At 41.6% G+C, this 12,743-nt stretch overlaps 1 protein-coding gene across 2 annotated transcripts in view; it reads left to right on the forward strand.

Annotated features, from left to right (window-relative positions):
- LOC117451436 (protein kinase C beta type-like) overlaps window positions 1-12,743 on the forward strand; it is a 114,524-nt gene that overhangs the window by 75,200 nt on the left and 26,581 nt on the right. For both annotated transcript variants that reach the window (XM_034089732.2, XM_034089731.2), the window contains exons 10-13: window positions 2,060-2,233; window positions 4,793-4,884; window positions 7,105-7,167; window positions 9,263-9,401. In XM_034089732.2, the coding sequence (XP_033945623.1) occupies window positions 2,060-2,233; window positions 4,793-4,884; window positions 7,105-7,167; window positions 9,263-9,401 (468 nt within the window). The remainder of the gene's footprint in view (window positions 1-2,059; window positions 2,234-4,792; window positions 4,885-7,104; window positions 7,168-9,262; window positions 9,402-12,743) is intronic.

The raw sequence follows: 12,743 nt of genomic DNA on the forward strand, positions 1-12,743 counted from the left end.
CAACTTTTATGAGATGACCTGCAAGCTGGGTCTTGACCTACATTTTACCCGCCGTTTGCAGCCGGAAAGAAGATATGAGGAGAGGGGAGGAGAAAGAAGATATGAGGAGAGGGGAGGAGAAAGAAGAGGAAAGTAGGAAAGGGAGAAATTGAAGAAGAAGTGTTGAAAAATGAGAGGAGAACAGGAGAGGGTAAACAAGAGACCAGAGAGAGACGAGACGGAAACGTTTACTGCTCTGATTGAGAGACTGTGAACCTGACCTTGTCTACAACACATTTCCACCTCTTTAAACGTACACACACACACACACACACACACACACACACACACACACACACACACACACACATACAGTACACACAAAAACATCTCAAAGTGGTTTTATCCTCTGCGTTTTTCTGTTCGACCTCCACGAGAAAACACCATGGTGTGTGTACGTGTGTCTCACATGTGTAGTCACTATTAGATAGTCAGACTTGATCATTAAAACAAGTGGGATCTCTTCCTCTGCCATCCTTTCTTCTTCTTCTTCACTTCAAGGCAGTCAATCTTCCCCCCGTTATTTATATCCCACCCTCCTCACCCATAGACCTTCCTTTATCTCCAGTAAGCCCCCACACTGTACTGTGTACTCCTCACTAATGTTAATGTTAAATGGCAAACAGAAGCTGAATGATATATCAATCTTACGGAGGCACACACATTTTGCATCGAGTTGCACATTGTTTATGCGATTAAATAAATATTCACTTTTACTGAAATAGATAGCAAACCAACTGGTCTGTCTAAATGAGCACGAGGAGACACAACACATGCTGGCAGACTCAACAATGTGAGCTCCATGTGTGCAAAGTAAAGAAACCTGAAGCGAGAGTGACACAAAGGAATGATGCAAGTCAACTACATGTACAGTATGTCTTAACTTTTTTTATGTATTACATCTTAGTTCTACAATTATCCAGACATTTAGATCCCAATTTGACACATGCCTCAAAGTTGATATTGTGCAGTCTGACAAATATCAAAGTCAACTTTATTGTCAATCTTCCAGTTTGTGTGTTCGAAATACTGTTTCCCACAATCCCGAATATAAAAACGAATGTATATAAAATATAAAAATATGTGTGCAAATATGTATATACTGTACACAGTCAAAGACGCATGGCACACATTGAGACCTAAATAAAAACACAACAATCAATATATACAAAATAACAGTCACTTCAATATTTTGAGAATTAGTGCAGATTGTCCATCGAATGTGCAAAAAATAAATATGAGTGCATAATATTGCAAACAAGATAGTATTCTCCTATTATATGTAATGACACCCAATCCCACTCAAGGAGCCTGTTACCCCCTCCTCTCCCCCTGTCCTGCCATTTCTCTTTCCTTTGTAACCTCCTCTCTGACGACATCCTGAAAGTTGATGAATCAGTTTTCTCTCTCCTTCCTTCCTGTCCTTTCTCTCTCCTTCCTTCCTGTCCTTTCTCTCTACTTCCTTCCTGTCCTTTCTCTCTTTACTTCTACTTTGACTTAACCCCACAGCGTCAGAGAAGCTTTTCTTTATCCCTGCTGCCCTTTACAGAACCTCCTTTATCTCCCCCCTTTCCCCTGCCTCCTACAGCTCACTCCTTACCCTTTCTCCCTCCTTGTTCCTTCGTCCTTACCTTATCTTTCAAAGTGGTGTTACAATAAAGGATTGACAGTAGCTGTGTGCCATTTAAAATATAGATTATTTTTCTTTGGTATTTCTCTAATAAGACATATCCTACTACAAATTACAATTACCCTGCCGGCTTTCTTGTGATTGGTCAACCGCTTAGAGATCTCCCGCCCCTTAGCTTGTTGCATACAATGTGTTGGAGCGCTAGCCAATAGAAATAGAACAATTATTGTTGATCGGTTTTCTTTCTTTTCTTTTGTTATTTTTTTATAATGTATTTTAACTGTATAGTTAAAAAAATATATTTGTGTGCCCGCAAACCAGATATAAATATGAAAATGTGTGTTTATTATTCCTTGTGTTCACCATCCACCCTCTTCCTCCCCTCTCCAGGTGATGCTGGCGGAGCGCAAAACGACGGAGGAGTTGTACGCCATAAAGATCCTGAAGAAGGACGTGGTGATCCAGGACGATGACGTTGAATGCACCATGGTGGAGAAGAGAGTGTTGGCGCTGGCTGGAAAACCTCCGTTCCTCACACAGCTGCACTCCACCTTCCAGAGCATGGTATGACACAACACAACTTCACACAACACAACTTCACCAAAACTTTGCATATAGTATATACATGTATTTAGACATATTGCATTACTTTTTATTTTGTATTTTTGTATTTTATATATGCTGGATTGTTGGAGGAGCTCAGGTCATAAGATTGTCATTGCCATTGCTACACTGTAGCTTTGTGCATATGACAATAAAACCTTTGAAAATGTGGAAATTGAAATATGGCATTACAAAAATGCAACATTAAAACTGTGAGAATAATAATAATAATAATAATAATAAACGATCATCCTTGCAAAATAATGTGATTGCAAATATTAAGTATATTGACAATTGATACTATAACATTGAAATTACAATGACACATTCTTGGTCATTGTGCATTATGAATTTTTAGTTCTTATATCTATAATTAGTTTTACAGTGCTTTTAGCCGATTAAAACTAAATATATTTATATTAATAATGAATTATAGACATTGCTATCATGAACATTGTTGCATTTAACCACAAAACCACAATGATAATCCAAAGAACCATCCATTTAACACTCATTACAAGCAGACACACTGACACACCTTCACATTGTGTTCGATGGGTGGGGGGGGGCACAGAGTCCTGCTGGTGAGCACTGTGGTCTTAACAGCAGCTCACAGCTGGAACACACACACTGCATTCATATTTGATTCATGTTTTTCTTCTGAGGTTTAATCCATACCACACCACAGATGAGTCAACAGAGGAGTAGCTATAGCTCCATGCTTAACACTCATTTACATACATGTGTCATTGATCAGCCGTAATAACATGCTGTGAATCCATAGGCGGATGTTGATGACTAGACAAAAGTGAACCGACACATTCACACACACTCACACACTCCTAAACCACGAGAGTGTGTAATCCTTCCCAGCTCCAACTCTCAGACCATAGACACACTTGTATACATATGGGACTTAGCAGGCAGTCAAAACACACGTGTACATGCATAGAAGTGTAGTGCACATACAGCATTACATTTAAATCAAACATACATTGTAGACGAAGACACTTCGAGCATATATTGCACGCAAATGTAATCACACCTAAAATGCAGTATACTCACATGCACATATTGTATGTCAAGGGCACTTATTGTGATAAGTAAGAGTGGAAGAAGTAAAAAAAAAATGAAGTATGCCTTTATCAAGATCCACTTCCAATTTTGATTAATGCCTTTGTTTTAATTGTTTTACTTTCTTTATTTGTTCCACTCATGCCAATGAAGACCAAACATTTGCCGCCATGAGCATTTTATAAAAGACTATGAAAGAAACAAAGAAATTCTTATTTGACCTTGCCCTATACTCAGTGGCAGCTCCAGAGTATTTGTGTTGGGTAATCTATGGTAGGGCGACCCCATACAGCGGTGGGGCTCAAGTCAGTGTTTGCAATGTAATTACATACACGCTATATCGCCCCCCTTGACAGTGAAACGCCACGCGTGAGGTTTAGATTATTTCCCTGTCTCAATCAAAATGGAACTGTATGAAATAAAACGGTACATTTGTCTTGTAGTAAATAAAAAGGGATCACTGTGAACGTGACGTATGATAGTACACGTTGAAGATCCAATGGGGATACTGAATGGCGGTTCCGATTGATCTCAATCAGTAAGGCATGACGCAGACCCAACGTTTCGTTGCTCTGATTGGCTGCAGGTCTATTCAAATTGCATTCGGAGGCATTTTGATCTGACCGCGGCCGCGCAGAGAATGTCCACACCTTTAGTGTATAAAACTCCCCCACTACTTGGACTATTCCTTGCACCCCTCTTCTAGAATAAGCCCGAATGGTCTCAACCATATTGCATCAGTAACGTGCACGTGTTGTTACAGCAGGAGCAGTTTGTGTGTTGTGGACACGACCCGTATATTTTCGCAAGCCGTGTTCTCAACGTTTAGCATTTTGCTTATTTTTTTATTTAATTAGCTACTTTAGCATCATTCTTCATGGTGGGGCTAAGCCATTTCATGGTGGGGCTGTAGCCTTCCCCAGCCATACCCTGGCGCCGCCACTGCCTATACTCACAAATAGATGGTCGCGGTGCAATCTTGGACAAATCTACCACTTTCCGGGTAAAAAGAAACCACCCAGTGTTCAAGCGCCTTAAGAGGTATCAGGAAGTCCAAGTATAATCTCAAACACACATTAGCAGCCCTAACACAACATCGTTTCTCCGAACACACACATTGCTACACTCACAAATCCCTCCACTTCCCGTCACTTTCTGTACCTTATTGGCAATTTCTGTAGATAATGGAGGAGAATTATGTTTTAAATTGAAGTTTCAGTGGACAACAACCCGGTCCCTCTTTCTGACTCTGTTGTTCCTCCATCTTTTGTCCTCTATTATTACGGCCTATGTCATTCCCTTTCCCTCATATCTCCTTTAGTCTTCTCTTACTTAAAACTTCACTCCATCTTCTTTAGCAATCCTTTCACTCTCTTAGTGACCTCTCACCTGCTTTTAGGAACACACACTGTTTGACCAGTTCTGTTTATCTTTATCTCTCTGCAGGACCGTCTGTATTTTGTCATGGAATACATAAACGGAGGCGATCTCATGTATCAGATCCAGCAGGTCGGCAAGTTCAAAGAGCCCCACGCTGTGTAAGTACACGCGCACACACACACACACACAAGCATCATAACACGAAATCTTAATCCCATGCTTAGAGATGTAATGCTTTTTTAAATCATATTGAATAAGCCATCAGCAGTTTGACGGGCTCAGGTGACGGATGAGCAATCGCAGCAGAGCCTAGGGGGGGAATATGTTGTTCGCCTCGATGCAAGTTGCTGCTCTGATGAAAGAACTGAAAGTAATCCAGCACCTCTTGTGAGTCTTTTTAGTGTGCGGTAGAATACCTCCAAAGCTGCAGAGTATAATTAAGGTGGCTGGCGAGATCGCTGGTGTCGAGTCAAACTAACGAGTTGACATGTTTGACAAGCGGGCTGTCGGGGAAGCAAGAGCCGTGGTGGAGTTTGCCCTTCATCTGCTTTATAGGGAAATAGAGTTGCTTCCCTCTGGCAGAAGGTTTAAACCGCTGAAAGGCAAGTTAAAAGGAAAGGGTGGGTAGACTTTTAATTAAGGCCATCGACTTGTTTAATATATTTATGAGGCAATAGAGTATCGAGACTAATGTCAGAGCAGGATTTGGAAAAACTTGTCCATGCTTTTATCTTCAGTAGACTCGACTACTGCAATGGTGTCTTCACAGGTCTCACTAACACATCTATTAGAAAGCTGCAGCTGATTCAGAACGCCGCTGCTCGAGTCCTCACTAACACTAAGAAAGTGGATCACATCACTCCAGTTCTGAAGTCTTTACACTGGCTTCCTGTGTGTCAAAGAATAGATTTCAAAATACTGCTGCTGGTTTATAACGTACTGAATGGTTTAGGCCCAAAATACATTTCTGACCTCCTGCTAAATTATGAACCATCCAGATCTCTCAGGTCTTCAGGGACTGGCCAGCTTTCTGTCCCCAGAGTCAGAACTAAACATGGAGAAGCAGCGTTCAGTTATTATGCTCCAAGTATCTGGAACAAACTCCCAGAAACCTGCAGGTCCGCTGCAACTCTGACTACTTTTAAATCCAGGCTGAAGACTTTTCTTTTTGCCGCTGCTTTTAATTGAACTATTCACATCTTAAACTGCACTGTAACTTTTATCCATGTATTTTTTCTTTTAATGTTTATTTTATTATCTTTTCTTTTTAATGACTGATTTTAAATGCCATTTTCTTAATGTCTTTCATTTTTTGTAAAGCACTTTGAATTGCCTTGTGTTGAAAAGTGCTATATAAATAAACTTGCCTTGCCTAGAGTGGTGCAGGAATGAGTCCTAGACCCAGAAATAAGTTAGCATTTTAGCACTTCTGGGCTCCTTTTCTCAAAGTCAGTTAATGAGTTTTTGGTTAGATGACTGAAATAAGGTCGATACAAGCCTAGGATATATATTTTTTTAATTCATTAAATACGTCGGTACATACACTACTCGTGATTTTCTGACGCTTTCACGTGTCCTAATTACAGCGGTTGCTAAGAAGTAACTAAATAAGACATAACAACATTAGCCTTCTTTAGATTAGCAGTGGTGACGGGAAGCCATTCGATCGTCACGTAGTTTGTTTGTAGCATTACATTAGCTATTTACTTTTGGCAATTGCATGTACGCTGTATCTATTCCATAATCCAATGGGAAAATCCTGATATTACATTTGTCAGAGGAAAGGAAGCAGGACCCAGAAGAAGGAGGGAGAGAAGGACATCACAGTGTCAGCATAATTAAAACCATTGGCTTTTGTCAAGTGAGCCCTAGCGATGCTATCTTCCAAGTTGGCCTACAGTAATGTGCCATCACTGCACCGCTCCACACTCAGGACACGCTGCTCCCTGGATAATAACGATGCCTTGAACTTTTGTCCCAGTGTCTTGTCTTTCCTGCGTATGACTGTTAAAGCCGTGTTAGCTTCCTGCTGCGGCAACTCCCCTCTGATCACGTACATAACGTCCAACTAGCTCTCTCACACTGCTTCCCCACGCCTCTGAAATGCCTCCTGACATCTTTTAGGTGCACTTTACAAACGGACACTGATTGTGCACGCCCACGCAAACAAACACACAAACACAGTTGACTGCGTGGTCAGGGTGTTGAGACTCCTCCTGTTGATCTTATCAGCCGCTCTCTGGCCTTGAAGAGACAGCACTGACCTTTGCGTGGACACACACACACACACACACACAAATTATCCATCTGTTTTCCTCTTGTCCTTTCTCTCAGACTCTTTCTAATTACTGCTTTTGTTTCTGTGTGTTTGTGTGTAGATTCTACGCTGCCGAGATAGCCATTGGTCTGTTTTTCCTGCATCTAAAGGGCATCATCTACAGGTAACCTCTATCCCACAACATACGAGACATATGAACAAAATACAAAAGGTATTGTGGAGGATTTGCAATGTGTTAAACAATGTCTTTTATTGCAAAAGGAATTGGGAGATATGGATTTAAATGAACTACTGAAACAACCCAAACATATCTTTACAACTTTATGATATAGGAAGTGTGTGTCTTAGGGTGCGTTCACACCTGCCTTGTATAGTCCGGTTGAATCGAACCCTGGTGCGTTTAGCCGCTTGGTGCGGTTCATTTGGGTCGGTGTGAACGCAGTCCGAGACCTCTTAAGTGAACTAAACAACCGGACTCTGGTCCGCTAAAATAGGTGGTCTCGGAGCGCTTGCTTGCGAACTCTGGAGCGGTTCATTGCTGGTGTGAACGCAGTCCGCACCAAAACATAGGAAGCGCAGTATTTACGTGTCACAAGAACGCGGATATCTTCAAAAATCTTTAGCGAAAGAGTCTTTCAAGACATCCGCGGTTGTTTAGTTAAAGAATAAAGCAGAATTAAGTGTTGAACAGTGTCGTGTAAAGTAAAAATTCTCCGTCAGCTACATAAAAGTAAGAACACCTGTCGTCGGTGAAACACCCCTCCTCTGCAGAACGTCTCTCATGGATAAGCAGGAAAAGAACACCGACAGGCTGATCAGGAGCCCGACGCGAAGCGGAGGGATCTAGATCGGCATGAAGGTGTTCTTTTCCCCATAATGACCGCGCTGCTGCACATTATGCCGCTTATTACATGGCCACATTCTCAACAAAGTAACGACATGACTCCCAATATTAATTGAAATGCTTTTGTGGATTTAGAAAATTATTTTATTGATTTAAAAAATAGTTGTATGTATTTACATTTACATGCATCCGCTAAGAAAAATAGTCCGTTGTTACTGTTTGAACTAACGTAGCAACGGCAGGAACTGCTTCGATAGCGTTTTTGAGGAGCTTCATGATTACAGATTTGAAAAAATCGTTGCTTGCTTTAAAAGTAGCACAATTCATTATGTCAAACCTTGGGAAGTATCTAGATATCCCTGCCCTAATGCCAAAGTAACTGGCAACTGAATATGTCTCGCCTATGTCTGGACCGCTGCGTAAAAAGGAGGGTTTCTGCCCGTTACTTCTCCGCTGTTTTCTTGTCGCTCTTGTCTTGTCAGTTAGTTTCAGCCAAACTGTATACAGTCAACAAAGCCATGTAATAATGTTTTTAACGGACGTTGTCTGATTATATAAGCATATGTCTGTTGATCTCCAGACTAACAGCAGCATGAGAATAACCTGCCGAAAGTGCCGATGCTCCATGGCGGAGGCTCCGCTAGAAATTGCCGGGATTTGTGTTTGTACCCCCTTAATGTCTGACCAATGGTTGAACAGCATTTCCGAGCACATGACTTGTGTTTAAAGTGTATAGTCCGTTTGAGTTTTGCCCGTGTGAACGCAAACCGAACCTTCTGAAAAATGAAACAATGTAACAAACTGTCGTCTGGTGCGCACCAGAGAGCGGACTATTAGGTGTGAACGCACCCTTAAGCATTGAAGCGCTGCAGTTTTAGTTCGGTTTTTGTAGTTCCTTTTAATATGTTGAACTTTTAAAGGATTATTTCAGCACACTCCTATTTGTAATATTTGCAAATATATATTTTTTTAATTTATGCAATAGAGAACTGCAGGAAAAAGTACTTTTTCATTGATTATGAATCTATAAAATTCAGAATTCACCATATTTTGTGACCTCAACTCCCCCTCAGTTGGTACTGAAGAAAAATACATGTTCTGACCTTTAGACCTTCAACTGCAATCAACTGGTTCCTGCTGTTTATAATCTCACGCTGAGAATCCACCCCCACAAATAATGCAGTCCTCCTAACGGCAAATCAGGATCTGTCATCTGCTTTAGTGTAACCCCAGTTCGACCTCTTGAGTTAAGCACTGCATCATTCCCTATTAAACTCCCAAGGAAAAATAACAACAATGATGCAGAGGAGAAGAACTGTAGCGTAGAATAAAGAAAATGGTGCTGCGATGAGCCTTCTTGGTCCATGCTGGGTCATGAATCGTGTGTTGCTAACGTTGCTTTTCCCTCCTGTAGAGACTTGAAGCTGGACAATGTGATGCTGGACTGCGAGGGTCACATTAAGATAGCAGATTTTGGCATGTGTAAAGAAAATATGAATGACGGCGTCACTACCAAGACCTTCTGTGGAACACCGGACTACATAGCTCCCGAGGTAGAGTGTGTTTCTGGCCTGCAGACGTGTTTTATTTAATATGTATGTTGAGGTTTTTAACTTGTTTGTAACACATCTTTATTCCCTGCCTTGCATTGAGTGGTGCAGTGATGACGTATTTGTGTAGGCCCATCCGGAAATTAGCATCACAAGGGCTAACAAACAGCAAAGGGATTTGATTGATGATCTGATTTTGGAATATTACAGGAAATAAGATCTGCGGCTAACACAGCTTTATCATACTGTTGGAGATGTGAGTGGTCTGAAACCCACCTCGGCGCCGCGTGTCCTTTTGAGGAGCTGGTTTAAATCATAAAAGGAAGGAATTTAAAAGCACCAGGATACAATTTTGAACAATAATCTGTTTTAATGGTGTCATGGCTTGGCTCTCAGCCACAACAAACGCGCGACAGAAAACGAGGGCGTGAATAGAAAAAGAGTTTATTCACTGCTGCTGAAGGACACAATCAGGCGAAACAAACGACGAAACAAGAGGTCAGCTGGTCGTGGCTGCTCTTCGCGTTACGTCCTCCTGCCAGAGAGAGAGAGAGAGCGAGATCCGGCCCGGTCCTTTATCCGGCTAGCTCCAGCCGCCAGGTGTCCTCAATCCCAGCTGATAGACCAAAGGGAAAACCTTAAAGGAACATACACACACCAGAGATAACAAGGCAGGGGTCGTCACAATGGCAAAAGACACAATACAATTTATTTATTATTTATTTATTTATTATCATATTATTTATACACACAAGTGGGGAGGAGTTGTGCCGGTTCCTCCTCCCTAGCTATTTGTTATTGACGATTTCACCTCTGGGCGAGCTAGCCAGTGAGTTGGCAGTTTTCCATTGGCCAGTTCCACTTCTGGTGTGTGTGTGTGTGTGTGTGTGTGTGTGTGTGTGTGTGTGTGTGTGTGTGTGTGTGTGTGTGTGTGTGTGTGTGTGTGTGTGTGTGTGTGTGTGTGTGTGTGTGTGTGTGTGTGTGTGTGTGTGTGTGTGTGTGTGTGTGTGTGTGTGTGTGTGTGTGTGTGTGTGGTGTGTGTGTGTGTGTGTGTGTGTGTGTGTGTGTGTGTGTGTGTGTGTGTGTGTGTGTGTGTGTGTGTGTGTGTGTGTGTGTGTGTGTGTGTGTGTGTGTGTGTGTGTGTGTGTGTGTGTGTGTGTGTGTGTGTCCTGCAATGCAAACTGCTCCTACTTTATACAGAGTAATTAAGCACACACATATATTTAAGCCAAATACTCCAAAATGTTGTGGCAATTTAGCACGCACGACATCCTCTGAACTTCCTCTAACCTCGAAGTCAGCTCACTTAACAGGAATACATGTATTGATAAATTCAGAACGACCATTATCCCATGGCCTCTCTAGGAGTCTTGCAGGATATGAATTATCCAATTAACTAACGTCTGCACAGGAGCGCACATGCATTTTCCCCTATGCAGCTACGCAGCAACATTGCTATCGTTTCTTAGCTAATACATGCTGGATATGAACCACTAATCAACAAGACTTTAATTGTATTAGGTCTGAGGAAGCCCCTCTCTTGGAGTTCCTCTGACCTCTTACCAATTCAATTAACATGGGTACATCTGCTGTCAATTTGCAAAGACCATTGATAATTAGCAAAGAGACTCCCATACCTCTTCTACTGACTTTCTGAAAAAATCACAGGCTGTACTGCACCATTACCTACTCACAAATAGCCCAAAAAACACCTTCTGTTTATTAACAAGTCAAGTGGAAGAAAAGACCATTTGCGCTAAATCTACTTCTACTAAAAATGGGACATCATTATAGGAACATCAATATAAAAAACCTCTCTATATTTAAGAGGAAAAAATTGACTTGTTCATCCAATTTTTAACACACATGAATATATATAAAAACACACATATATTAGATGACATTAAAAATGAATATACCAGAAATACGCTATACTAAACTTTCTGCTTAATACGTTATTTTAATACTTCAATACTTACAAGCTTTGTTCCATAAATGGCTAACTTAATGCTACAAACATACATAATGACAGTCGCATGACTTCACGTCACCACCGCTAAGCTAAAAGCAGCTAATATTTGGCGACCTTTAGTAGTCTCATTTAGCCACTTGTTAGCAACCATTTTAAAACATGTAAGCTTGAGACTTTCACAAGTTGAGTATTTATTGGCGTATTTCATGCTGAGAACAATACGTGAAAATCTTGTTGGCTTGTGTTAAAGGTGGGGTAGGTACGTTTGAGAAACCGGCTCCAGATACACTTGTTGTTATATTCCATGGAATGCTCTTAACATCCCAATAGCAATGAATATCTGAAGTGCTTTGACAAAAAATCCATAAAATTGTCATCTGTGGAAGCCGTAGTACTGTAAAAAGCACGACCAATCATCTGAGCCGGCCCGGCTAAAATAACTGGATGGCCTGCCTGCCTGTCAGCCTTCCATCTGTGCACAAACTTCATGTTCATGTTCATTCGTCATGTGCGTGTTCGTGTGTGTTGGAGGAGGGGCTCTGTAAGGAAGTGGCAGATTTTTTTCAGCTGTGTATTTTCAAATTCTAGTGCACTCGAGCTGGTTTCTCCAAAATTACCTACCCACCTTTAACTACAGTCCTTATTTCAAGCGTCTTATCACAAACACATTCAGAAATCCATTGATTTTGCTATTGCTCTGTATGATTATTATTACCTTTTTGTTTTGTTACTTCCCATTGTAAAGCGTCCTTGGGTTTCGTGAAAGGCGCTATATAAATTGAAATTATTATTTATTATTATTATTATTGACAGCGAGGCCCCATTTACACGGGAACGCAAACGAAACGTAATCGAACCAAATTCGATATCAAAAATGTATTCCGTTCACACGGATACGGCTCAATAAACGTGTCCCTTCACACAAGACCGCTCGACCCGCTGGAGACGCTGTAGTACATTTGTCTGTACTTCCGCCACAAAATACACCAAAAGCAGCGAAGAAGACCCCCGAGCATGGTTGCCCTTCTGTTTATTCTCCGCGGTGGATTTAGCAACATGCAGTTCATGTAGTTCTCCATGTCCACTTGTTGCTAATGGTTGTGGCAGAGGAGCTGTAAATTGTGCACTAGCATGGTCAGCATGGTCAGTAGCAGTAGCCATATAGGGCGTACACACGGAGCCGTTTGCCCCCCCAGAGCGTTCCGTCCGCAGATCTATCCACCTTGGGACCTGTTATCATTTTAGGGGTCCGTTTCCACCGTTCTGTTATGGCCTCGTGTGAAAGAACGGGCTATACAAAAGAGAAAAGTAGCGGATACAGCCCGTTTCGTTCCCGTGTAAACAGCACCTGAGACGAGGGAACCAGGAAGTCC

The sequence above is a fragment of the Pseudochaenichthys georgianus genome, chromosome 8, assembly GCF_902827115.2.
Source record: "Pseudochaenichthys georgianus chromosome 8, fPseGeo1.2, whole genome shotgun sequence".
Taxonomy (NCBI): Eukaryota; Metazoa; Chordata; class Actinopteri; order Perciformes; family Channichthyidae; genus Pseudochaenichthys; species Pseudochaenichthys georgianus.